Source organism: Prionailurus viverrinus, chromosome C1 (assembly GCF_022837055.1).
Source record: "Prionailurus viverrinus isolate Anna chromosome C1, UM_Priviv_1.0, whole genome shotgun sequence".
Classification (NCBI taxonomy): Eukaryota; Metazoa; Chordata; class Mammalia; order Carnivora; family Felidae; genus Prionailurus; species Prionailurus viverrinus.
In genome coordinates, this window is record NC_062568.1 from 116,283,054 (window position 1) to 116,309,838 (window position 26,785).

The 26,785-nt window shown below is 40.8% G+C and overlaps 2 protein-coding genes and 1 long non-coding RNA gene across 10 annotated transcripts in view; 2 read left to right on the forward strand and 1 right to left on the reverse strand.

Annotated features, from left to right (window-relative positions):
- The window catches only part of DENND2C (DENN domain containing 2C), a 91,136-nt gene extending 88,137 nt beyond the window's left edge, over nucleotides 1–2,999 (forward strand). For all 8 annotated transcript variants that reach the window (XM_047872718.1, XM_047872725.1, XM_047872719.1 and 5 more), the window contains one exon: nucleotides 1,087–2,999. In XM_047872718.1, the coding sequence (XP_047728674.1) occupies nucleotides 1,087–1,118 (32 nt within the window). In that variant the 3' untranslated portion in view covers nucleotides 1,119–2,999. The remainder of the gene's footprint in view (nucleotides 1–1,086) is intronic.
- Nucleotides 3,000–3,964: 965 nt separating this feature from the next.
- BCAS2 (BCAS2 pre-mRNA processing factor) lies at nucleotides 3,965–13,404 on the forward strand. Its single transcript, XM_047872728.1, has 7 exons — nucleotides 3,965–4,113; nucleotides 4,222–4,314; nucleotides 7,237–7,307; nucleotides 9,182–9,343; nucleotides 10,830–10,880; nucleotides 12,009–12,089; nucleotides 13,101–13,404. Exons 1-7 carry the CDS (start codon nucleotides 3,970–3,972, stop codon nucleotides 13,225–13,227), a joined length of 729 nt encoding a protein of 242 aa, XP_047728684.1. The 5' UTR covers nucleotides 3,965–3,969; the 3' UTR covers nucleotides 13,228–13,404.
- A 71-nt stretch (nucleotides 13,405–13,475) lies between these two features.
- The window catches only part of LOC125173505 (uncharacterized), a 45,315-nt gene continuing 32,005 nt past the window's right edge, over nucleotides 13,476–26,785 (reverse strand). Inside the window, exons 2-3 of the long non-coding RNA XR_007155057.1 lie at nucleotides 16,101–16,966; nucleotides 13,476–14,084 (exon numbers count right to left, since the gene is read on the reverse strand). This is a non-coding gene — a long non-coding RNA (uncharacterized LOC125173505). The remainder of the gene's footprint in view (nucleotides 14,085–16,100; nucleotides 16,967–26,785) is intronic.

Consider the following 26,785-nt stretch of genomic DNA (forward strand, 5'->3'; position numbering starts at 1 on the left):
TTTTTAGGGGCGCCTGGGTGGCTCAGTCAGTTAAGCATCCGACTTCAGCTCAGGTCACAATCTCACAGTTGGTGGGTTTGAGCCCGTGCAGGGCTCTGTGCTGACAGCTCAGAGCCTGGAGCCTGCTTTGGATTCTGTGTCTCCCTCTCTCTCTGCTCCTCCCCCATTCAGGCTGTGTCTCTCTCTGAAAAATAAAAAAATAAACATGAAAAAAAGAACATACAATTTTTACATATAATTCTAGGGTATTCATGGACCCTCCTGAAGCCCATCCATGAACTCCAGATTTAAAACACCCAGTTTAGAGGGCATCTGAGGCAAAAGAGGATTTCCTACAACTCTAATTTTACACTCAATAAAGAAACACAGATGTTTATGATTTTCCAATTATAACTAACTTTTTATTATCCTTTGTGATATTGGAGAACAGTGATGTGGTACCCCAAAACAATGAAGAACCTGCATTCCATGGTGTTTATATTGGTCTTTGAAATATGTACCCCCTGGTAACTAGAATTACCATAGGGATCATTTTATAATGTCTAAAAATGTCAAATCACTATGATGTACACCTAAATCTAATAGGACATTGTATGTCATTTATACTTCAGTACAAAAAGAAAAATACATGCCCCTAATTAAAGTTAGGCCTTATCCTTAACTAGCTGAGAGACCATGGACAAATTATACCTTGAGCTGTTATTTAATCTTTATACCATGAGGTTAGATCAAATCAGTGATTCTGAACTCTGACTACAATGTTTTAATCTCTGGGGAACTTAAATGAAAATTGCCTCCACGCTAGGCTCCAAGAAATCTCTGGGGATCAGGCCAAGTGATTTTAACCTATAGTCAAGGTTGAAAACCACTGGATTAGGTGATGTCTGAGTTCTCTTCTACCTCTATAATTAGACATTTGGGGTTGGGTAGTTGGTTTGTTTGGTAACCACATCCCCTGATAGCTTTGGATGGCGGCTTACTCCTGGGCTGTTCTAAATGACTAAATAGTTAATCCCTTTACTGAAATAATGTACAGTAAATAAAAATGAACTAATGAGAGTTCACTCTACTTTTTTCTCTCTTTAGGAAGTAAAATGAAATTTCTGCAGAAGAAATGAAATCTTTGATAGACTGTCTTCATCCTAAATAGAACAGAAAGTGCCAAAGAAAATATTTTTCCAAGAGTCAGGAGGCCCTGGAGTAGCCTACAAAATCCTGGAAAAGTTGAAAAGGTTACAAAGCAGGCCAGGTCCTTGGAGGAAGATTCTCCTGCTGCTGCTGTAGTAATCACTGGAGAGTTGTCGAGAGTAGTCTGGAACCAATGTTCTAATTACTCTGCCTCCATTCCCCACCCCCAACCCCCCCAGTAGCCTTTTCTATTGAATTCTTAGGCTCATTCTTTGTGTTATGTGCTTAGTCTGTGAAGGCATTTGTCTTTTACTAGGGAAGGATTTGGTGTTGCATTTTTAAAAACTGCTCAAAGAGGAGGGGCACCTGGCTCAAAAAAATAAACGAACAGCTCAAAGATGAGCACAATAAGAGAAATTCTGAGTTTCAGGTACTGGGGAACATGATGGAAGTACAGAATATGCCCTACACACGTAATTCTCATCGCTGAAATATCATGGTAGCTTTAAACCTATGGGCTGTTTGAGCTGAGGCAAGGAATATGCTCATTTCTGTAGCTCCAGCCTAACGTTCTGTTGAGGGGATCGCACTTCCGTGGAAACCCTATTTATTAACACTGCTATTGAGGATCTCATACAAGTAGATACCTTGCGGCTTCTCCACATTGTGTGGCACGTGAGTAGCCTGTCAACATTAAACTTTGTAGAATTGGAACAGGAAAACATCCTTGCAAGGGCATGAGACTATCCCTCCCCCCTTTTTTAGTGTCTTCCGTGTGCCATGCATGATGGTACCTGTATGTCATCTTATTCAGTCTTCAAGTCAACTTCATGAGATACTTGCATCTCGCATTTTACTAATGAAGAAACTGGAATTCAAAGAGGTTGACTAACTTGCCCAGAGTTCTGCAGCAGAGCCAGAACTGAAGCCAGAACTATTCATTTGTGAACACAGAGAAAGTTGATTAGTCCTGCGATGGAAATTTGAGCTCTGTGGGACCACAGCTATCAAAAAAGTTTTCTTTGAAGCTCGAAGCCAACTCTCAGCTCTGAGAAGGGACTTCAAACTACAGGTGCCTAAAGGAGACTCATTTTTGGTTCCCCTACAATTGTTGGACTTTTTGCCCTAATTAAATTGGGACTCAAGACTGAACATTTCCTGGACATTCACCACATAATCACCCCGACTCTTAATATCTAAAATCATAGTAGGAATTTATCAGTGATGGTGTTTTCAGTGATAAATGTTATAGATGTCCGTTTGTTTTTCTTCAATTCCTGCTGATGGGTTTAACTGGCATAAAAATATTTATTCCAACTTAACCAAACCTTACAAGTTGTATTATGATGCAGTTTATTGACTTGCACAGTATTGTCATTACAACCCATTCAGGTGCGCGTGAATGAATCTGAAGCAGATACCATTTAAGGCTGGTGCTATATAATTCTTATGGGCCTAAAAAATAGAACTGAGCCTGTATCTTTTGTAAAATGTTTATTAAGCAGCTAACCCCAGTGGGGCTCTTAGCAGACATCTCCCTATTTGCCACCCCAACCCTGAAGGAAAATCAGTAATTGGGAATTGTTTATAAAATAGGGGTAGGAGGTATTACGGTGGTGAACACTGACCGTCCCTCTGTGAGGAGACCTTTGTATCAGGGATTGAGGTCTTATTTTATCCCTGTGACCTGAAGCTACTTCCTTTTCTTAGGTCTGTTTTATTTTGTTTTTGTAAAGTATAACGAGTTCTGGACATATTTGTAAAAAGAGTTGCTCAAGATTTGTATAAAATGTTGTTTATAGATCTTTTAATGAATAAACAAAAATTCCATGGATCTCTAGAATTTTAAATAAAATTGCTTAAGATGTAAAGACCTTCTACACTACTTAAATCTATAACTAGCACATTTATCTGATGATAGTTCGAAAGACAATCCGAATCAATGCTAGACTAACCCGACTTAGTAACCGTGGCCAACATTTCCAGGCTCCTGGTAGACAAAGCCTGGGTCTGGATCGCACACACACAGGGCAGGGCATATAGTCCGACGACCTTATTTGGTATTGGCCTGCTTAGTCAAAGGGAGCTGGGAGACCAGGCCCAAAGACGGTGCTGCGACGGCAGCAGGAGTGGTTGGAAGGCAGTGAGCACAATTCTATTTCCGGACACCCTAAAGGCAAAATGATTGGATTTTACAGACGTCCTGAAGGCAAAAGGACGCGATTTTGTTGAATCTGGATTTGGTGGGCAATCATTAATCTCACCTTGGAGGTTCCTTTTGTTACGAAGACCCTTAAGCTTCGCAGCTTTAACTGGAGACTGGCGCCAACTTCCAGAATCTGTGAAATAACTGCATTTATCCAATGCAAGGGCTCTCAGGGGCCGAGAACGAAAAATAGTGGGCGGGTACAGCAAGGAGCTCAGGGATAGAGAAAGACTGCCACAAAGAGAAAAGTTTAAGGGATGAAGGAGGGAAGTTAGGGGAGCAAGCCAAGTGGGAAACCAGTGTCTCTCTCCCCGCCAAATCCCACTGCCAGTTCCCTCCAAAAGTTTTAAGACATTCCCCCGCCTAAATATCAGAGTCCTGCCGGCAACAATAGACCTAACTCCCCTCCAAATTGCTCCCAGTCGGAAGCCAAAATGGGGGGCACGCTGGGGGACAGGAAATTGAGGAGTTCCTCTGATGCTGGGAAATCGCAACGTGACGTCACGTCCGACCAAAAGAAAATGGCCGGGCAATTCCCAATGCCTGGGCGAGTGCGCCTTCAGAGTTGACAACTAAGCATGCGCTGGAGCCAATGCGCAGGCGACGTGTATTACGTCATGGCGAGCGCAGGCGTAATGAACGTGCCTGAGTCTGCGCAGACTCAGAAAATTTCGGCAAGCCTAAGAATGGCGGGCACGGGTTTAGTCGCCGGAGAGGTTGTGGTAGACGCGCTGCCGTATTTTGACCAAGGTTACGAAGCGCCCGGTGTGCGGGAAGCGGTAAGTTCGCGCTGTCGGTGTAGCTGAATCAGCGCTGTCTAGCCCTTGGTGCTGAAAAAGCACCTTGCAAGTTGCTATCCCTGTCCTGGCCCCTCTTCTCGTTTCTAGGCTGCAGCGCTGGTGGAGGAGGAAACCCGCAGATACCGACCTACTAAGAACTACCTGAGCTACCTGACAGCCCCGGATTATTCTGCTTTTGAGGCAAGTGTGAAGTCTTGAGTGCTGTGAATATTTTGAGAGTTCTAGCCACAGAAAAGTGAATTTTAAATGCCAGCTTTAACTATTGCTTGTTTAGCTATTACTTTATTGTGTAGGTGTTATCGGTCCATTGAAAACAGCTAGATAAACGTTTTCCATCTTTCTTATTCTGAGACCCACTGAAGGACTTTCTGGGGCTTCGCGATCTAACAATGCAAAAAATAGCGTGTACGTTTTTCAGACATTGGCTCCTTGGCGTAAATTTTCAAAGGTATGCCCTACTCGCAAAGGTCTACATTGAAACGAGTAGGCATTTTTAATGTATATAAGCCTAATTACTTAGGCTCCTGAGAACCACTAGAGGGCGGCCTTTGTATCACAGCCTAGATATTTACCGAACATATGCGAATGACTGAAGTGACAAACCGTATAGAAATAAAATCTACTTAAATATTTAGCCCAGAAGTGCACCCAAGATACTACTTAGGGTGTAATCAGCTAAATGTAATGTGAAGCATTACTTCTAAATTAATAGATTCTGTTAGGCATTTAAGTATATACATATTTGAGTTTTTACACCCCCCCCCCGCCCCCATTATAGGTAACCATATATTTAATGAAAGAATTCTGTTATGAAACGCAGGGCCCCTGAGTGGCTCAGTCGTCTGAGAAGCCGATTCTTGATTTCAGCTCAGGTCATGATCGCAGGTCATGGGATCTAGCTCCTGGCGGGACTCCTTGCTAAGGACGGAGCCTGCTTAAGATCCTCTGTTCCTGTCCCCCTTCCCCATGCACGTAAGCGTGCGTTTTCTCTCTTTCTCTCTCTCTCTCTCTCTCTCTCTCTCTCAAACAAAAAATGCAGTATTTATATTGAAGTAATGGGGGGGGGGGTTGTTTAAGTTTTTTTTTTTTTTTAATTTTTTTTTTTAACATTTATTTATTTTTGAGACAGAGAGAGAGCATGAACAGGGGAGGATCAGAGAAGGAGGGAGACACAGAATCTGAAACAGACTCCAGGCTCTGAGCTGTCAGCACAGAGCCCGACGCGGGGCTTGAACTCACAGACCAGGAGATCATGACCTGAGCCGAAGTCGGCCGTTTAACCAACTGAGCCACCCAGGCGCCCCAAGTTGTTTAAGTTTTAAATAGAGAGAGATGCTCCTGTGATATGGTATTTTCCCATGCATTTTCTAAATGTTACCCAAATATGTAATGTTGCTACCCAAATATAGATAGGACCACACTAAGAACTAAGTACAGGGGTGCCTGGGTGGCTCAGTCAGTTAAGCACTGACTTCGGCTTGGGTCATGTTCTCAAAGATCGTGGGTTCGAGCCCTGCACTGGGCTCTGTTTTGACAGCTGGGAGCCTGGATCCTGCTTCGGATTCTCTGTCTCCCTCTCTCTGCCCCTCCCCCGCTCACGATCAGTCTCTCTCTCAAAAATAAAATAAACATTTAAAATATTTACAAGCTTCCTTATTAGATTGGCTCTTGAAAATTTCAGATAACTTGACCCAGTTTTCCTTTCAGCTCTCTCAAATACAACAGATGCCTCCTTTTGTTATAATTAGTATACTGATTATTTAACCCTTTTTTATAAATAGGAATTAATAACATACAAGGCTCCCCATCTCAGTCCTAAAAACAACCCTGTGAACTATATAACTATGTTTATTATCCTAATTTTTTAAATGGGAAAACTACAGCTTAGGGAAGCTAATTTGCCTAAGACCTTAACCACTCCTCAAACTGCTTTTGAAACTGCTCTTCCCAGGTGCCTGGCTGGCTTGATTGGTAGAGCATATGACTCTTGATTTCTGGGTTGTAAGTTTGAGCCCCACACTTTTACTTAAAAATAAAATCTTTAAGGAGCCCCTGGGTGGCTCAGTTGGTTAAGTGCCCGATTGTTGATTTCGACTCAGGTCATGATCTCACGGTTTGTGGGTTTGAGCTGATGGTGTGGAGCCTGCTTAGGATTCTGTCTCCTCCTCTCTCTGCCCTGCTCGCTCGCTCGCTCACTCACTCACTCACTAAATAAATAAATAAATAAATTTTCTTGGAAGAAAGAAAGAAAGCTCTTGAGTTAATTCATTAAACAATTATTTATGGGAAAAAAACCTATTTATGAAAGTCTATTCTATGCTAGGAATTGGATAGCTGAAATACTACTATAAATGAATACCTAAGCAGTTCTTTATACTCAGGCCAGGAAATGTGCAGAACAGAAATGGAATAGGATATTGACCAAAACATTGGACCTCAAGGAGTGGAGCTCTACCATAGCTCCCAGCTATCCTTTTTTAATTGCACAATTGTTAGAACAGATAGCAGAACCGGTTTCTTTTTCCCTTTCCCCATTTCTCATTCTTTGAAAAGAGTAAAGTATGAAAATGGCAGCCAAGACCAAAAAGAAAGTATGGGTTTAGGCTCATAGCCCTAAAGCAAAAGCAAATTTTTTCATGTCCAAGTCCTTTCCTCCCCCCCCCACCCCACCCCCAACCCTGTGAATACTTAGATCACCACTGGCTTCACTATACAGTCAACTGATAAGTTAAAAACAAATGATAATAATGTCCTATCTCCACCTCAGAACACTTAAATGGGAGTGGGAGAGAGGGGTAAGATGTGACTGGGATTGAAATTGTTTTCAAAGCTCCCAGCTAATTATTATGTGCTGCTGGGACTGAGAACCACTGGTTGAGGATTTATCCTTTTCTCTGTGGGTCCCTTTACATATGAAGTATGTGGTCTCCTGACCCTTGAGAGCATTTAACCCAGAGAAGGCTTGGTGGGAAGGGAAATGATCCATATTAATGGATAGCATAAAGGACAAGTATTTAAGTAGGTTAGATTTATTATTTGTTTGGCGGTTATTAATTGCAATTTGTCAATATGATTTTGGAAATAATTCTTTCTCCAAATCAGACCGACATAATGAGAAATGAATTTGAAAGACTGGCTGCTCGACAACCAATAGAATTACTCAGTATGAAACGGTAAGTTCTACTTCTGGGTTCAGCTGGACCCAAATCATTGTTCAGTTTTAAGTTACTAGTAAAACTGCTGTAGTTCTGCTAAAATGTTGCAAAGAAAAAATTCCTATCTGATTTTATATATTTATATTTTTTCATGTAATAGTGGGTTTTATAATTCTGTGTTAATGTTCAGATATATTTTTGCACTGTTACTTAAAAATGAAAAACATTTTAGGGGCGCCTGGGTGGCTCAGTTGGTTAAGCGGTCGTGAGTGCAAGCCCACATCAAATTCTTTTCTGTCAGCACAGAGCCTGCTTCAGATCCTCTGTCCTCTCTCTCTGCCCTCCCCCGTGCATGCTCTCTCTCATTCTCAAAAATAAATAAAGATTAAAAAAGAAATACAAACTGCTATATTTTAAAATCCAACAACAGAGGAATGGTGTGAATTGTAATGAGGTTCATGTTTTTAAAATTTTTCAAGGACATGTTCCTAATTAGATCTCTAGTTCTTTGCTCATAATATATCTGGGTGAACCATGTTAATGGCTTATAATGATTCCTGCTTCACTCTTATACAAGGCAGCGTTAGTAAACAGTGCTAGGATAGTTTGACTTTGGTTCCACTCTCTTCCCTCCCCTGTCACTTTATTTCAAAATTGCTTCTCTCTCAAGGGTGAAAAACCCAAACTTCCTTTGTTACTTTTTCTAAAATGAACAATTGGATTGCTTAACATCTGAGATCCCTGTTGACTTTAAGATCATTCTGGAATTGTGAGAACTGCTAAGTAATCTGTCACAGGCCAGTCCTTTGAGAAAGGGCCACATGCACAGCAGGTTCATCCTCTCAGCATATGTGTAGATTAGAAGAGGGATTTGAGTCTGTAGAACCAGAAGACTATATTGCTTCTTCTCTTGTGTTCCATTTCCTGTCTATCCTGAGTGATAAAGGCAGAATAAGTTCCAGAATTCCTCACTTCTTCTGTTCCCAGGTCCTTCTTCTCTATAGATATTCAGGACAGTAACTCCTTTATGGCAGTATGTCTCAAAGCCTTAGACCCATTAAACAGTGGATTGTGAATGAAACTTAATATCACAGCGTTTTTTAAAGGAAATAGATTAGGGGTGCCTGGGTGCCTTAGTTGGTTAAGTGTCCAACTCTTGGTTTTGGCTCGGGTCATGATCTCACGGTTTGTGGGATTGAGCACAGAGCCTGCTTGGGATTCTCTCTCTCCCTCTCTCTTTGCCCCTCCCTCCACTCACACATGCTCTTTTTTTCATAGGAACAATTTGGGGTTTTTACAGTAGCTAGTCAAAATATTAAAATGGAAATTAAAACTTCATCTGTAGTAACTCATCAGTAACAAGCTGAGATTTATGAGGAGTATTTATTGGCTGTGTCAGCAGTGTTGAAGGAATGTGTAGTGTAGAGAGAGAATAGAGTTAGGTCGAAATGCAAAGAATTAACGATCTCTCTTCCATTTTTTTCTTTAGAGCGGTGTGGGTATGTGGGTGGAAAGCTGGATGAATGTAGGTGTGTTTTACAAAAATGATAGCATAGTTTTTTTCGTATCCTATTTTTTTCTCTTAATATTATAAACGTGTTAATGTTTCAAATATTCTTTAGTAGCATTCAGTAACTAGTATAACAGTCATATAACTATGAACGTACTCTAGTTTATTGAATCACTTCATGTTGAAGTAAACCGTTTTTTTTGTTTTTGTATATAATGAATGTTAAATCTTATTTGTGAAAGAATTGTTTCTTAGGATGAATAGGTTTCTTATTACCGCACAGTCTACGTCTTCAATCTTCTGTAGATTTTACATTGTGCATAGGCCTGTGAAGCATTCTATTGGGAGGAAAGGTAAAGATTTTATTGTTGTTTAATTTCAGATATGAACTTCCAGCCCCTTCCTCAGGTCAGAAAAATGACATTACTGCATGGCAAGAATGTGTAAACAATTCTATGGCACAGTTAGAGCATCAAGCAGTTCGAATCGAGAATCTGGAACTAATGTCACAGCATGGATGCAATGCCTGGAAAGTATATAATGAGTAAGAGTTTTTTTTTTTTATAAACCCATTCTACCCACAGCTTTGGAGTTTTTTTTTTAAAGTTGGGGGGGGGTGGGCGCCTGGGTGGCTCAGTCGGTTAAGTGTCTGACTTCAGCCAGGTCATGATCTCACGGTTCATGAGTTCGACCCCCACATCGGGCTCCATGCTGACAGCTCAAAGCCTGGAGCCTGCTTCAGATTCTCTGTCTCCCTCTCTCTCTCTGTCCCTCCCTGACTTGTGTTCTGTCTCTTTCTCTCTCTCCTTCAAAAATAAATAAACATGAAGAAAAAAAAATTTTTTTAATCACTTCAAAGAAAGATAAGCCTGGGGAGTCACAGCTGTTTGAAGACTGACTCTTGAGAGAATTGCAGTTAATAGGGGGGAAAAAAAGTAGAGAAAGAAGAATATTTGAGTCACTAAAGCCAAGAAACAATATCGGATCTAGAGCAAGAGAATAGTAGGGCCAGTGTGGTTCAGATGGACCCTAAAGGTGATTCTCTACTGCATTGAGGAAATTGATAGGGCTATGTGAATTATATATCAATAAAGCTTTATTTAAAAGGTGTGGAGGGGTGTTGGCAACTGCCCTTGAATCACTTCTCTCAGGGTCACCCCGGGTGGCTTAGTCGGTTAAGTGTCAGCTCTTGTCAGGTCACAGTCTCACAGCTCATGAGTTCCAGCCCCACATAGGGCTCTCTGCTGATGGTGCAGAGCCTGGTTTGGATTCTCTTTCTCTTTCTGTCCTCCCCCCCACCTCCCACCCTCCCCCCCCCCCCCCCCCCCCACCGCTTGTGTGCAAGTGTGTGCGCGCGCTCTCTCTCTCTCTCTCTCTCTCTCTCAAAAACAAATAAATAAACACTTAAATTTTTTTTAATCACTTGTCTCAGGATGATAGTTGCATGCTACTGTATATTGCTCAGCTTTTCCGCTGTGCTAGTGAGAGCCGACTTGCACGAAATCTAAATCTGCAGCCTTCCATGACAGTTTCGTCTTCTCTCTCTAGTTAGCAATAGATGGGAGGGGAGAATGAAATGATAAATGTGGGTACAGAAATAGGGAGATAATAGGGATTTGAATGAACACAGTCGTGAGTTATTTTCCATTCTCTCCATGGAAAGTAATGATAGTTTAAGAAGTGACCTAACTATGTGAAATCACAGTATCAGTAAACTGGTTGGTCTTGAGACGTTAAAAGACCTGAAGTGGTATTCAGCTGACACTTCTCCATGTCACCTTGACCAAGTTACTTAATCTTTCTAAGCTTAATGTCCTCACATGTGAGATAGGGGTAATCATACCTACCTCAAAGAATTCTTAGGAGAATTAAATTAGCTAATAGTTACATATAGAGTGTCTAATGTGGTGTTTGGCACAGAGCTCAATAGCAGAAGAACTTGAACTTGTATCAACTAGATAGTTCACTTTTAGTTGGTATTATTACATTTTAATGTATATTAATCTGGTTTTCCTCTTTTCCTTCCTTAGAAATCTAGTTCATATGATTGAACATGCACAGAAAGAGCTCCAGAAGTTAAGGCAAGTTTGTTTTTCCTTTTACTTTTTTTTCCTATTTATTTATTTAAGTTTATTTTTTTTTTAATGTTTATTTTTGAGAGAGAGTGCTTGCGAGCAGGGGGAGGGGCAGAGAGAGAAGGAGACAGAGGATCTGAAGAGGGCTCTGTGCTGACAGCAGAGAGGCCGATGCGGGGCTCAGACTCACCAACCGTGAGATCATGACCTGAGCCAAAGTCGGATGCTTAACCAACTGAGCCACCCAGGTGCCCCTTGAGATTTTATTTTGAAGTAATGTCTACATCCAGCGTAGAGGTCAAACTCACAACTCAGGATCATGCGAGATCACGAGTCACGTGTTCTTCTGACTGAACCAGCAGGTTCTCTTATTTTCCTCTTACTTTAAAGTTTAGGTGAATCCTTATTAAACAGACTGAGAAGAAAAAGGGACCCATGGACTGTAGTCATACGAGAGTAGTACTAGATGATCTATGTGTCCAGCATCCAGTGCTGGGTTTGCCTTACTAGAGCAAAGAAGAAGTAGACTTGAGATCTGAAAACATCTCTACCAAGTCATTTGCAATTTGCAAATCTGCAAACATTGAAATGGCACTTTTAGAAGGAGAAAATGTTGTAGCAGAACATGTATAATCTGATTTATGTAAAAAAAATTCATCTTGGGGCATCTGGAGTAGAGCATGCAACTCTTGATCTTGGGGTCATGAGTTCAAGCCCCATGTTGGGCATAGAGGTTACTTTAAAAAAAAATTAATCTCTTCTTGCACATATACATGTAGAAAAGAGTTTGGAAAGAGAGGGAGAGGGAGGGAGGGAGAAAAGGGAGAAAGAAAGACTTTGGAAAAACACCCACCAAAAACTGAACAGCAGTTAGTTAGAAGGAGAGGCACATGGGAGGAGGGACTTCTGCTCTTTAATCTATGTGTATGTGTACTACATGCTTAATTTTTCATGATGAGCATGTTTTATGAAATTTGTAATTGAAAAATAGAAAGGTAATTCTTGGGGTTAGTCTATTACTGTATCTGTCCCTGTCAAGGAATTAAAGATGTTATATTACGTTGATTATAGGTTTTCTGTTGATTTTCATCTTATATTAAAATGTAGGTGGGTCATATAAATAATATTTTACAGGAAACATATTCAAGATTTAAACTGGCAGCGAAAGAACATGCAGCTCACAGCTGGATCCAAATTAAGGGAAATGGAGTCAACGTGCGTATCTTCAGTTCCATCATCTTTTAAATCACTTAGCACATTTTAAGATCCAGATTTAATAATGTGATTCAACGCTATTCAAATGCAATGCCACAGGTGTCAAACAAATGCTGTTTTCTGAATCCCGGTCTTCACTGCCTCTGCCTGTCTCTTGATATGTGGGCTTGGAAGGCACAGAGAGGGGCGGGACCACTGCTGCTTGCTTCTGGTCTCAGAACGCCCTGTCTCCAGCGCAGGGTTTCTGCTCTGAAAAGGATTCTACTTCTACTCCTTTTAAAAGGAAAAACACTTACCTATTTTTTAACTCATGAGGGAGGGAGATTTCATACTTTGATAATTTGTTTCCACTTTTTTCCCTGTGTTCATTTTTTTACTTTTAAAATGTTCTTCATATACACTGATAAATTTATATGAGTCCCTAAATATAATCAGGAATTTTTGTATCATTTCTCTTTTTTGCTTTGTATTTCCTTTCTCCCTTCCCCGCCCATCATTCTCCTTGTTCCACCTTCTCCTCCCCCTCCATGTACCCCGTGTTATCAGTCTACTCATCTTTTCACATTTTTCTTCAAGCTAATAGAATCTCCTAAATATACATGTGTGTTTCTTTTCATTTGTCATAGAGATTTTTTTTTCTGTGGGATTATTTCTTATTCTAGAAATTCCTCCATTTTTAACTATTGCCTCTGCCCTGTTTTCTCTCCATTTATTTAATCCCATTAAATATTATCTTCCATCACCTTGTCCTGTCTCTTCAACCATTTCTGATTTGCTTTAAAAATTTTTATTTTGAAATAATCGTAGATTCACATTCAGTTGTAAGAAATATTACAGCTAGACTTTATGTACCCTTTATCCACTTTCCCCCAGTTGTGCCTTAGTTTTTTAAAATGGAAAGTTAAAGTGGTTCATAATATGACCCTGAAAGAAAACATATATGATAAAATCTTCCAAGAGAAATTCTATATTAAGTAGTTTTTCCTTTTTTTTTTTTTTTAACTTGTTTAGTTGGGTATCCCTCGTCAGCAAGAATTATGAGATTGAAAGGACTATCGTGCAATTAGAAAATGAAATCTTTCAAATGAAGCAGCAACATGGAGAGGCAAACAAAGAAAACATCCGGCAAGACTTCTAAAGAGACAGATGAATTTGATGGGTAGAAAGGAAGGCAGACTGGGCTTTCACAGGAAATCAGGCATCTGAGCTGTGAAGGAGAACAGCATCTTAAGGAAATCATCAGTGGTTAAATGTTTACTGTAGAGTGTGGACTGTTATATTTGTACGTTTTAGCAGAATAAAAGCTTTCAGCTTGGTGGGTTTTTTGTTCTGTTTTTGCCATAAAAAAACAACTTTAGGCTTTCAAAATAAGTATGACTTTAGAATAATATTATAGAATTAATTTTGAACGACTGGACCAAATTTTGTATCCAAGAGATATTTATAGAAAGTTTTTAACATGTACAATCAGTTGGAAACTTTTGGTTTATATAGTTTCAAATAAAGGGTTAAGTTCTAAACAGATTTTTGATTGCCATGCAAGACTTCTGAAATACAGTGTCCATCTGTGTCGTCCGTCGTTATCATCATCAGAGGTAACAAACAATTTCATGAAGCTTGGACCCCCATTCTAACCACTTGAGGTAGGTGAACTAACGTGAATACAAAAATCATTTGATCCTCACAGAAACCCTAGGAAGTAGGTACTGCCGTTCCCGTACACAGACTTATAGTGGGTGCTGATGAAGAAACTTGTCGAAGTTCTAGAGCTAGAAAGTCATCCAGGTGTTTGATCCAGTAGTGTAGCTCCAGAGTTGTGTTCTAACCCTCCACTTGTAAGGAATTGACGAGTATAAAAGATGACTTCCTGATTCAGGAGAAAATCTTTGCGGCACATCTGCTTGTAGCCTCCCGTAATCTCACCGCTGTTCTTTGGGTTCCAGGGTCTCCTTATCCCACGTCGAGCTGTAATGCAGCGTTGAGTTTATTGTGATTCTGAAATAAAAGGTAAACAGCAGCAAAGCCCATTATTGGAGGAGGCGGTAAGTTGGGAGTTTTAAAACAATGTTTCTCAAGTTTTTGGGTTTTTTAATTTATTTTGAGAACACACAAGCGTGCAAGGGAGAGGGGCAGAGAGAGAACCCCAAGCAGGCTCCACACTGCGCTCACTAAAGCCTTAATGCGGGGCTCGATCTCACAAACTGAGATCATGACCTAAGAGCCCTGATCAAAAGTGGGATGCTTAACTGACTGAGCCACCCAGGCACTTCCCCCTTTCTGTTTCTTAAGTAGGCTCCACACCCAATGTGGGGCTTCAACACATGACCCTGAGATTGAGTCGCATGCTGCACCAGTCCGTGCAGCCAGCCAGGTGCCCCAGTGTTTCTCAGGTTTTTCTTAATGGTGGAGAGAGAATACATCTTGGGAGCAGAGGGTTACTGGTTTATGGTCATAACTTGAAGTGACTTGTGACACCAAATATTTCCATCTTTTATTTTTTTTTTTTAATTATATTCTTGCTCCACTGGAAAATTCATTCCACTAATGCCTAATCCAATTTGCTTCACCTTCTCAGCCCCAAGAAATTGTATCTTCTGCTGTTCCCTGCCTGAGAGACTAGACTTTAGGTAATCCTGGTCTCTCACCACACTCCTCTGTCCAGTGGTATTCCCTTTTTCGCTATTTTGCTAGTAAATCCCAGTCTAGTATAGTGACCAGCTTACAGAGCTTGCATGTTTCCTCGGCCAAGGTGAGTTTGGTGTGCCGGGTTCAGAGTGCATTACTCCACAGAAAGCAGCTCAATGACAAATCTGTAAATTAAGATTGATAGTTCTCTTTCTCTAGATTGATCATACTCATAAAGCTTGTCCCATTAATTGAGATTCCTCTCATTCATAAATAACTACACAGTTTGAGGATGCCTCCAGCAAAGCTAAGAGAAAACAAGTCTGCAAGACATTGGATAAACTGAGCGAGGTCACTAGCCCCACCACTAGGTCAATATGTGAGCCAGTGAACTTAACTGTTTTACAAGTCAGTTTGAATTGGATTTTTTTTATCACCACATAAACCATCCTAACTTAAGCCTTCAGGATAAAATAACCAGGTACTTTTTCCTGAAGATTGTAACACTACATGCAACAAAACACTTGATTTTTAGAGTGTTTGTCAAACAGTATACAATGCAGATTGAGATCTCTTTGGTTATCATCCTACAAGGGAAAATAATGAGCAGAGAAAAGTGTGAGATAGTTAACCCTTTATCAACTTTAAGAGAAATGGAGCTTCCTAGCCCATATGAAAGACAACTTTCAGTTACCATCAATTTCACAGACATGTTTGTAAATTGTCTTAAATATTTTAATCACAGAGGTACCTGGCTGGCTCAGTTGGTAGAGTGTGCAACACTCGATCTTAGGGTTGTGAGTTCAAGTCCCATGTTGGGTGTAGAGATAACTTAAAATCTTTAAAAAATTTATTTTAGTGGGGGTGCCTGGATGGCTTAGTTGGTTAAGCATCCAACTCTTGATCTCTGCTCAGGTCATGATCTCAGAGGTTCATGAGTTTGAGCCCTGCATCAGGCTACTCACTGTCAGTGTAGAGACTGCTTGGGATTCTCTCCCTCTCTTTCCATCCCTCCCCTGCTCCTGTTCTCTCTCTTTCAGAATGAATAAAGAAAGAAAGAAAAAAATTAATATACATATATATATATATATATATATATATTTTTTTTTTTTTAGGGGCGCCTGGGTGGCTCAGTCAGTTGAGCGTCTGACTTTGGCTCAGGTCATGATCTCATGGTTCATGAATTCAAGCCCCACATCGGGCTCACTGCTGTCAGTGTGGAGTCTGCTTCTACACTTTTTTTTTATTCCTTTACTCCTCCTACCCCTCTTCCTTTCTGCCGTTTGTTCAAATCCAGTATTACTGCCACCCCAGACAAGCATTTATGATATCACAGTTCTGGGGATTTACTGGGCTTAGGTAGAAAGTACTTAAGGATTTTCTTACAGTTGTGGTCAGAGGGTGTCCGGGACTAGTGTTTTCTCGATAGATTCACTTGTATCTGACACATGGGCTGGGAAGAATCAAACAACTGACAGCTGACTGGGACTTTCAGGAATCCTTGGGCACCTCTCTCTCTGTCTATGTGGTTTCTCTCGCATGGAGGCTTCAGGGTAGCCAGACTTCTTACGTGACAGCTCCTCCAAAGGTATATGTCAGAGAGTCCAACATAAGATGTATTACTTTCTATGACTTGGCCCCAGAAGTCACACTGTTACTTCTGACCTGTTGTGTTTGTTCGAAGCAAGGCAGTAAAGCCAGGCCGTATTCAAGGGAGAGGAATTAGATTCCATCTCAGTTGGGAATAATGTTGAATTTGTAGACATATTTGGTTTTTCTAAACTTAGACATGCTTTAATATCCCTCCCACTCCCTTTCCAACTTCAGTCCTAAAGTCATTAGATGGGGCAGAGCAAAGTAGGTACCCACAGAGAGGATGGGCCCTAAGTCCATTCTGGTGCTGTCCTGAGAAGAAGGGAAGACACATACACACACACACACACACACACACACACACACACACACACACACACACATACACACACACACACACACACGGAAGGCATTGTGAAGACAGACCAAGAGAGCAACACCACGTAAAGACAGATTACAGTGATGAGTCTACAAGCCCAGGAATATCAGGGCTCGCTGGCAACCACCAGAAACTGGGAGGATGTATTCTTCCTAGAGCCTTCGGAAAGAGCGTGGCCTTGATGACACCTTGACTTCAAACTTCTAGGCCCCAGAACTGTAAGACAGTAAGTTTCTGTTGTTTTAAGACACTCAGTGTGTGGTATGTTCTCACAGCAGCCCTAGGAGAATAAAAGAGGTTATGTTACAAGAAAGAGCCACAGTTCAGTTGAAAACAGGCATTATGTCAGTGGATACACAAGGCTGTTACCCGTCACGCCGTCCCCTGCTCTCGGCCCTCTCTCAGCACGAAATAGAATCTATTTGGAGAACCTGACTAGCCCAAGAGAAAAAAACCCTGAAGTTGTTGAAATTGACAGTTTTTTAACACATGACCCAGCCAGCGGGCCGCCTGGGTGGCTCAGTCGGTTGAGCATCCGACTTTGGCTCAGGTCATGATCTCAGGGTCTGTGAGTTCAAGCCCCGTGTTGGGCTCTGTGCCGACAGCTCAGAGCCTGGAGCCTGTTTCGGACTCTGTGTCTCCCTCTCTCTGACCCTCCCCCATTCATGCTCTGTCTCTCTCTGTCTCAAAAATAAATAAACGTAAAAAAAAAAAAAATTTTTAAAAAAAAGAAGAAAAATATATCCTCAGAGAAGTAAGAAGATAAAAAAAAAAAAAGATACTGTTTTGTTAAGGAACACCTAGAAAACAAAACAGCTCCTAGGAATTAAAAAGCATGGTAGCAGAAATTAAAATTCAATAGATCTGTTAGGAATATAAAAGTTGACAAACTCTCCCAGAAAGTATAGCCAAAAATGCAAAAATAGAAAATAGAGGGAAAAAATAAGACTAATTGGGAAGATCAATATCCAAATATTTTTGAGATTAAAACAAAAACAAAAAAAAAAACGGAAGGAGGAAATCATCAGAAAAATAATTCAGAATTTTCCAGAACTGAATGGTATGAGTTTCCAGATTTCAAGGTCCCAGAACAACAGATAAGAATAAACAAACTTCCAAGCATATTATTTATGAAGTGTCAGAACACCATGGACAAAAAAGATTGTGCAAGATCTTGGAGAAGCATATCAAGAATCGAGAATCAATAATGCTCACTAGAACAACATTTGTGGTGTCCTCCGGACCAAAGATGGGGATGGTGGTGCATTTGTTTTTGAGCTCTTTGCCATGAACCCAGGAGGGCCCTGGCAAGTATCTGGGTGTGATCTCAGGCATCCTCAAGATGATGCCAGTGAGCCATTCTTTTTTTCTTTTTTTTTTTTAATTTTTTTTTTTTTACATTTATTTTTGATCAAGAGAGACAGAGCATAAGTGGGGGAGGGGCAGAGAGAGAAGGAGACACAGAATCCAAAGCAGGCTCCAGGCTCCGAGCTGTCACCACAGAGCCCACGGGGCTCGAACTCACAAACCATGAGATTATGACCTGAGCCGGAGTAGGACACTTAACCAGCCACCCAGGAGCCCATTAAGAATGGCGTGGGCCATTCTTAAATGTTTATAACAAAGGATATGAGGACACTTCCTGATGAAAGAGAATACAGAAACAACCTTGAAAAAAAATCTAGAATCAAAACATCTTCAGGCTTCTCAGCATCAACTCTGGAAGCTAGAACGAAAGGAGCAGTGCCTTTAGAATTCTTAAGAAAATTTTCTAACCTATAATTCTATACCTAGTCAAATTATTAGTTAAGTTGAGGATAGAATAAAGACTTTCAGTCAAGTGAGATCTCAAAAACACCTACTACCTGAGTATCCTTTCTGAAGGAGCTGCTGGTGGATGTACTCTTCTGATTAGTGCCCTTGTAAAAAAGACCCCAGAGAGTTCCTTCCCTCTTCTGCCATCTGACACAGTGAGAAGACGGCTGTCTTCTAAAAAAATTGTTTTTAATGTTTGTTTTATTTTTGACAGAGAGACAGAGGGGGGCAGGGGCAGAGAGAGAGGGAGACACAGAAACTGAAACAGGCTCCAGGCTCTGAGCTGTCAGTACAGAGCCCGATGTGGGGCTCAAACCCACGAACTGTGAGATCATGACCTGAGCCGAAGTCGGACGCTTAATCGACTGAGCCACGCGGGTGCCCCAAAACGGCTGTCTTCTAGACACCTTCTCTGTACAGAGCTAGGTGGTGCTTGCTTCTCAGTATTTATATTAATTACCTTTCATATTTCTTTACACTAGATCTTTATAGTAAGCTGAATAATGGCCCTCACATGTTCGGATCAAAATCCCTGGAACCTGTAAATGTGTTACTTTCCTTGGCAAAAGGAATTATGCAGATGTAATTTAATTAAGGTTCATGAGATGGGGAAATTATCCTGGATTAATCTGGGTGGCCCAACGTAATCCCAAGGGTTCTTACAGGAGGGAAGGTGGAGAAGTGGGAAGTCTGGAGTTGCCTTGGCTTTACCTCCTGTTGTACAGAGGAAGCTCCTCTTTAGATGGAGAGAATAAGCCAGAAAAGACTGGGAAATCCAAGACATCAGCAGATTTGGGATCTACTGAGAGCCCGTCTTCTCAATGTGTCATCATATGGCAGAAGATGGGGGAAACTCTCTGGGGTCTCTTTCACAAGGGCACTAATCCTGTTCCTGTTCTACCCCCCAGGACCTAATCACCTTCCAAAGGCTCCCACATCTGAATACCATCATATTGGGTATTAGATTTCAACATACGAATTTGTGGACGGGAGAGGGGACACAGATATTCAGTCTATAGCAGAAGGCAATATTTCAGCCATTGGTTGAAGGCCCCTGAGAGAAAATAAACTAAACAATCTCTGGGTCTTGTTCTGGTCACGGCTTCGCTGACAGCTACAAAAAGTCTATTCTGGGGAAATTAGGGAACAAGGTTGTAAGTGAATCCTGGGAAACAGAGGGCTTAGCATTGTTGGGGGTTCTGGCAAGGCTAGGATGCAGGCTAGTACTGCACACTTGGCAGGAATGTGAGATCATGCTAAACTCAAGAGTCGGACACTTAACTGAGTCAACCAGGCGCCCGATAAGTGTCTTTTTAAATATGTTATACAGATTCAAGATTCTCCCTATAATGTCTATCTTACTTGGGTAGTTTTTTTTGTTTTGTGAGAGAGAGACAGAGAGAGCGCGCGCGCGCGCGCGTGCACGCATGGGGGAGGGGCAGAGGAAGAGAGAGAGAGAGAACCTTAGGCAGGCTCGAAGCCCCAGTATGGAGCCGCACGTGGGGCTCAATCTCACGACCTTGAGATCATGACAGGAGCCGACATCGAGTCAGATGCTCACTGAGCCACTGAGGTACCCTTACTTGGTTGGATTCTTACATGTCTTTTGAGAAGGAAGGAGGGTAAATTCAGAGCATACTCTCTCAGTGACTTATTGTAGCAGGGCCACCACTTGTCCCTCTAACATATGTTATCCCCTTGTATAATAATAGAAGTTTTAGCTGGGCACATGGCTGCTCAGCTAAAAACTAATTTCCTAGTTTCCCATCCAATCATGTGCATACCCCATGTGACTAGGTTGTGTTCAGTGAGATAGAGCCTGAAGTGATGTATGCAACTTGTGAGTCATGCCCTTAATTTCCACGTTCACCAGCCAGGAATCTTACACCTGGATAGTGAGGACTTATCTAACATCACACCATAAATTACTGTCAAGCTAACATTAGAAGAAAGGGTGGCACATAGACAAGGAAAAAGGGGAACGCTGTGCTGATAGTGATGTGAACAATATGCTTTGTATTTTACTTACATGATTAAATTGTCTACGCTCAGCAGTAAATTTCCATTTTAATGAGATTTGGATACAACATAGCAATTCATATTCACTAAAATGAGATTTTACTCTACATTAGACACCATTAATATCAACTGCAACATTATGACTTACCTTCTGTTAAACTTTGGTTCCCCAAATCTGATTTTGTACCATCATAAAAGTATTAATTACAAGAGAAGGTCAAACCAACTGAAGAGAATAAAAAGAAGTACACTAGTAATATTAGTTTATATACAATTTGATACAAATAAAAATGCCTTTTTTTTTTAAAGATTTTTTTTTTCAAAGTAATCTCTACACCCAATGTGGGGCTTGAACTCACAACGCCAAGATCACACGCTCCACTGACTGAGCCAGCCAGGTGCCCCTAGAAATGCCTTTAAAATAGTTATTAAACATCTTGCTATAACGAAATTTTGTTCACGTGAATACATAATCTCATTATGCAAAACTTAGAAATGAAATGGGAAGTACTCTAATGTTCCATTATATTTCAGTAAGTGAAAAGAAATGTTTTAAATATAGTAGGAGAAGGGGAGGTGTTAAAACCCTAAGATAAGTTTCTCTCTCCGAATCTTGAAAGTTTTTGGTCAAGTAATTTGGGTATGAGTTTAAGGTTACATAATTAGGACAGTTAAAAGTTCAGCTTTACCTTTCATCAGTGTTCCCTTCCCCTACTATACAATCAAATCCTTTCAATAAGATGTGTGTACAGCTTAGAAAGTAGCTTTCTTAAACTGAATTTTGTTAATGACCGTGTATGTTAGGCTTTTGCTGACAATTGTAATTAAATTTGAACTGCTCACTAAAAATGGCCCTGAGGACACCTGCTTCACCACCCTTCCATGTCCTCTGCCTTATTTTATGTCTTGTGCTTTTCACTAAGTTTGAAGGTCTCCCCTTCAGTCCACATTGTGTTATTCTCTCCTTTTAAAAAAGAAACTGCCTATTTCTTGTAGTATTCTTGTTTGACCATAGTGGGTACAAGGTCATTAAAAAGTCAAATAAATTGCTCATGCAGCAATTCATACGACCTGTCTGCTCTCCATTCCATGACATGAGAAAATGGAGATAGTTAATTTACTCTGATGTTTCACATATGGAAGAATTCTTCTGTTTTTTCCCAGAGGTTAAATTTAATCTCACATAGATTTTGCTTTCATTGTTCAAACTATAAAGGGTGCCCAACCCACCAGAAAAATAAAAGATGATCAACTTAGCCTGCTAAACTGTCAAATTCACCCTGGAGACCTGCAAAGAAACAGAGTCCTACTGTATATAAAGTAGCAATTACTTCGCCACCATTAATCTCCATTTCTAACAAAAAATAAACAATAGTAGATATTGATGTACCCCATTTATTAGTCCTTTTGCATTATTTTGTTCTATAAAAAATGCAAAAAAATGAAGTGCTAGTATTACAATAGCACAGGAAAAACAGAAAATTAGAAATCATAGTAGCATAAAACAATGAAAATTGTAGTATAACTAAGGAAATTTTCTTTTTTTTATATTTATTTATTTTTGAAAGAGAGAGAGAGAGAGAGAGCGCATGAGCAGGGGAGGTGCAGAAAGAGAGGGAGACAGAATCTGAAGCAGGCTCCAGGCTCTGAGCTGTCAGCACAGAGCCCAACCGGGGCTCCAACTCATGCACTATGAGCTCGTGACCTGAGCCAAAGTCAGACGCTTAATCGATTTAGCCCCACTAAAGAAATTTTCATCATGGGTAACAATACAAATTCCCAGTATGCTTCTAAATTCCCTGAATTTAATCAATTATAAAAAGAAATTTAAGGGTGCCTGGCTGGCTCAGTCAGTAGAGCACATGACTCTTGATCTTGGGGTTGTAAGTTCGAGCCCCCTGTTATGTGTAGAGATTACTTAAAAATAAAATCTTTTTGGGGTGCCTGGGTGGCTCAGTCGGTTGGTTAAGCGTCCAACTCTTGATTTCGGCTCAGGTCATGATCTCACAGTTTTGTGACTTTGAGCCGCACATCAGGCTCTGTGCTGACTCTGCAGAACCTACTTGGGATTCTCTCTCTCTCTCTCTCTCTCTTTCTCTGCCCCTACCCGGCTTGCTCTCTTCTCAAAATGAATAAATAAACTTAAAACAAATTAAATTAAATTAAATTAAATTAAATTAAATTAAATTAAATTAAATTAAAATCTTAAAAAAAAAAAAAGAAATTTTAGGGGCACCTGAGTAGCTCAGTCGGTTAAGTGTTTGACTTTGGCTCAGATCATGATCTCACAGTTCATGTGTTCAATCTCTGCATAGGGGTCCACACTGCTGGTGTGGAGCTTGCTTGGGATTCTCGCTCTGTTTTCTCCCCTGCCCCTCCCCCACTCATATGTTTTATTTTTTCTCTCTCTCTCAAAATAAATAAATAAACTTAAAAAAAAATGGACGCCTGTGTGGTTCAGGCAGTTAAGCGCTGGACTCTTGATTTTGGCTCAGGTCAGGATCATTCTGTCATGATCTGGCGGTTCAGAGCCTGCTTGGGATTCTCTCTCTCCCTCTGTCTCTCTGCCCCACCCCTCTCTCTCTCAAAATAAATAAACTTAAAAAAAAAAGAAACATTTAAAAGAAAGGAAATTTAGAGAGGAACCAGATATCTTAATACATCACAGCCTTCTTGTGACATAAGAGAGAATAATAAAATGAGTGTATCTTTTTATGTTAATACCAACTAATCAATTGTAATTGGTATAATTACTACTTTGCTATTTCCTCCTAGTATTCATTATTGCTGAATACACAATGATAGCACAGGATATAATTTATTCTTTGGCAATATGTCAATTGCAGGCGCTGCATTTTCAATACATGTTTCCCGTTGCAGAATTTGTATGTGTTATAAAGAGTGCAGTGTAAGTCTACCTACTTCAGGGTTAAAAACTTGACAGTTTTCCTGGGCAGTGAATGTTACTTGTTTCTAAACTACATCTATTCATCTTGTAAAGGAAGGGACGTTTGAAAAACAAGGCATCGTAAGGACAAAAAAGTGACGTAGGCCATCAGCAATATAGATGCTCAGTCTCTCCAATCCCTTTTCCACAGCAGTTCCTTCCCTCAAAAGCTGCCAGACCCATCAGTCTTAGCAAGATATTTTGCATGGGCAATTGGGGACGCTTCAAGGCAACCATTCTAACATTGCTAACCACTTTACCACCAATCTTTGAATGACAATATCTTGTTGCCCGTTTTTATTGCAAGTTTCAAATTTCCGAACTTTGCTCCTGGTGCTTAAAAACTAAAGGAGAGTAATGTGCTTAGCTGAGAGGCATCTGATAGTATAATGGTTGGTGTATATATATATATATATATATATATATATATATATATATATATATTTTTTTTTTTTTTTTTTTAATGTGGTGCTAGGTGCAAAATCTGTAAAAAAGAAAAAACTCAAATGGGGTCACAGTTCCTTTGTGACCTGAAACAACACTTTGTAAAATTTCCAGCTATGGACTGACCACCTCTGCATGACACCTGTGACCTCCAGGTGTATTACTGTACAAGGCGCCCAGCGATGTGCTCCATTAGCCAAGAGTATATCCTGCCAAGACATGGTTACCACTAACTCATCACTTCACTGTGTTCGGTATTCATCATGTGCGCTTAGCTGTTTGTGGCTATACTCCCCTCACAAACCGAACTGGGGTATACTGCCAAAGGGGTATGTGATCTTACAATTGCACGTTGTATAAAAGGTGGCTCTCGGTGTTTTTTTTTTTTTTAATTGTTTTATTTTTTATGTTTTTTAGATTTACATTCAAATTAGTTAGCATATAGCGCAGCAATGATTTCAGGAGTAGATTCCTTAATGCCCCTTACCCATTTAGCCCATCCCCCCTCCCACACTCCCTCCCGTAACCCTCAGACTGTTCTCCATATTTATGAGTCTCTTCTGTTTTGTCCCCCTCCCTGTTGTTATATTATTTTTGTTTCCCTTCCCTTAGGTTCATCTGTTTTGTCTCTTAAAGTCCTCATAGGAGTGAAGTCATATGATTTTTGTCTTTCTCTGACTGACTAATATCACTTAGCATAATACCCTCCAGTTCCATCCATGTAGTTGCAAATGGCAAGATTTCATTCTTTTTGATTGCCGAGTAATACTCCATTGTGTATATATACCACATTTTCTTTATCCATTCATCCATCGATGGACATCTGGGCTCTTTCCATACTTTGGCTGTTGTTGATAGTGCTGCTATAAACATGGGGGTGCATGTGTCCCTTCAAAACAGCACACCCGTATCCCATGGATAAATGCCTAGTAGTGCAATTGCTGGGTCTTAGGGTAGTTCTATTTTTAGTTTTTTGAGGAACCTCCATACAGTTTTCCAGAGTAGCTGCACCAGCTTGCCTTCTCACCAGCAGTGCAAGAGAGATCCTCTTTCTCCACATCCTTGCCAACATCTGTTGTTGCCTGAGTTGTTGATGTTAGCCATTCTGACAGGTGTACGGTGGTATCTCATTGTGGTTTTGATTTGTATTTCCCTGATGATGAGTGATGTTGAGCATTTTTTCATGTGTTCACCATCCAGCTGTCTTCTTTGGAGAAGTGTCTATTCATGTCTTTTGCCCATTTCTTCACTGGATTATTTGTTTTTGGGTGTTGAGTTTGATAAATTCTTTATAGATTTTGGACACTAACCCTTTCTCTGATATGTCATTTGCCAACATCTTCTCCCATTCTGTTGGTTGCTTTTTAGTTTTGCTGATTGTTTCCTTCGCTGTGCAGAAGCTTTTTATTTTGATGAGGTCCCGGTAGTTCATTTTCGCTTTTGTTTCTCTTGCCTCCAGAGACGTGTTGAGTAAGAGGTTGCCGTGGCCAAGATCAAAGAGGTGTTTGCCTGCTTTCTCCTCGAGGATTTTGATGGCTTCCTGTCTTACATTTAGGTCTTTCATCCATTTTGAGTTTATTTTTGTGCATGGTGTAAGAAAGCGGTCCAGGTTCATTCTTCTGCATGTCACTGTCCAGTTTTCCCAGCACTTCTTGCTGAAGAGACTGTCTTTATTCCATTGGATATTCTTTCCTGCTTTGTCAAAGATTAGCTCTGGTGTTCTAAACTGCGAACATCAAGGTCGTTGAGGAAAACTGCTCAAACCAAAATCTGGGCTTACAAAATTTCTTTGCACTTAAATTGGTAAGCAGTATAGATGAAAAGCTGCGTGAAAATGTAATTATCGTGTGTGTTGCAGTTTGGTTTCCCAGGAGAAAAATCTGAAATGGAAATTAGCATGCAGGGCGTTTATCAGGAAGTGTCCTTGGCATGGGCACCTTTGGGGGAATGAAGGAAGAAGGATTAGGCAAGAGAAGTTGAACTGTGATGCAGTTGCCCCCAAAGCCTCAGTTGCCTTCTGGGAGGTCTGGAGCGGAGAGGACGCTGTGGAGTCTTTCTGCAACTGGGGTGGGGGGGGGGGTCAGATGGGCCTCTGTTAAACCCTGTCAACCAGCTATTGAATGTGAGATGCAGCTGGTGAGGCGGCATGACATTGGGACAAGGTGGCTCTCTTCAGCCAAGGGCAAGTTCCAGAGAGGGACTTAGCTGAGAGTTGTCAGGTGTCTACTCGCCAAGAAGCTAGAGTGCTTCAGACCTATCTGGGCGTGCGCTGGGCAGCACACCACAGCGTGGTCTGGAATTGGCAATGGGAAGAAGTGTAATAGCAGCAGACATTTGGTGTAGTAAAAATAGCTGAGCTTAAACTACCTACGTCTTGTATCTTAAATATGTCACAACCCTGCCCAAGAAGCTCCCCCCTGCCACCATTCAATTCCAACCCCATTCTCTGGTGTATAAGAACCACCACAACCTGCCTTACCCTACCTGTCCAAAACCCTAACTCCCATGTGTTCCCGACTGAGATCTTCAAATTCATCGAGGTCAGCGAATTCACTTCTTTATTTCTGCCCAGGCTCTTCTCTTCTCTACCTAAATCCAGTAAGCTTCCATACACATACTATGGTACTCTCTTCCTTTACTGGATTTTCAGCCCACGGGCTATGCCACAAATTCACCCCTTAATTATAAATGATCTCTATCTCCAGCGGCTTTTGGTGTGTTTCAATCCAGTAGATTGAAAACTCCTCCACAGCAAGGGTTGTGCCTTGTGTCTTCTCATACCATCTACTGTGTTAGTGGGCATGTGACTGGACACTGAATAGATTCAGAGGTTTAGAGACAGAAGAGACTTCAGGGGCCACTTAGTCCAACCTG

Bases quoted from the DNA above. Each gene is read 5' to 3' on its own strand.
- BCAS2 (XM_047872728.1), top strand. From the start codon at position 3,970: ATGAACGTGCCTGAGTCTGCGCAGACTCAGAAAATTTCGGCAAGCCTA. The intron at 4,114-4,221 runs GTAAGTTCGCGC...TCTCGTTTCTAG, and splicing joins CGCCCGGTGTGCGGGAAGCG to GCTGCAGCGCTGGTGGAGGA. The intron at 10,881-12,008 runs GCAAGTTTGTTT...AATATTTTACAG, and splicing joins AAAGAGCTCCAGAAGTTAAG to GAAACATATTCAAGATTTAA.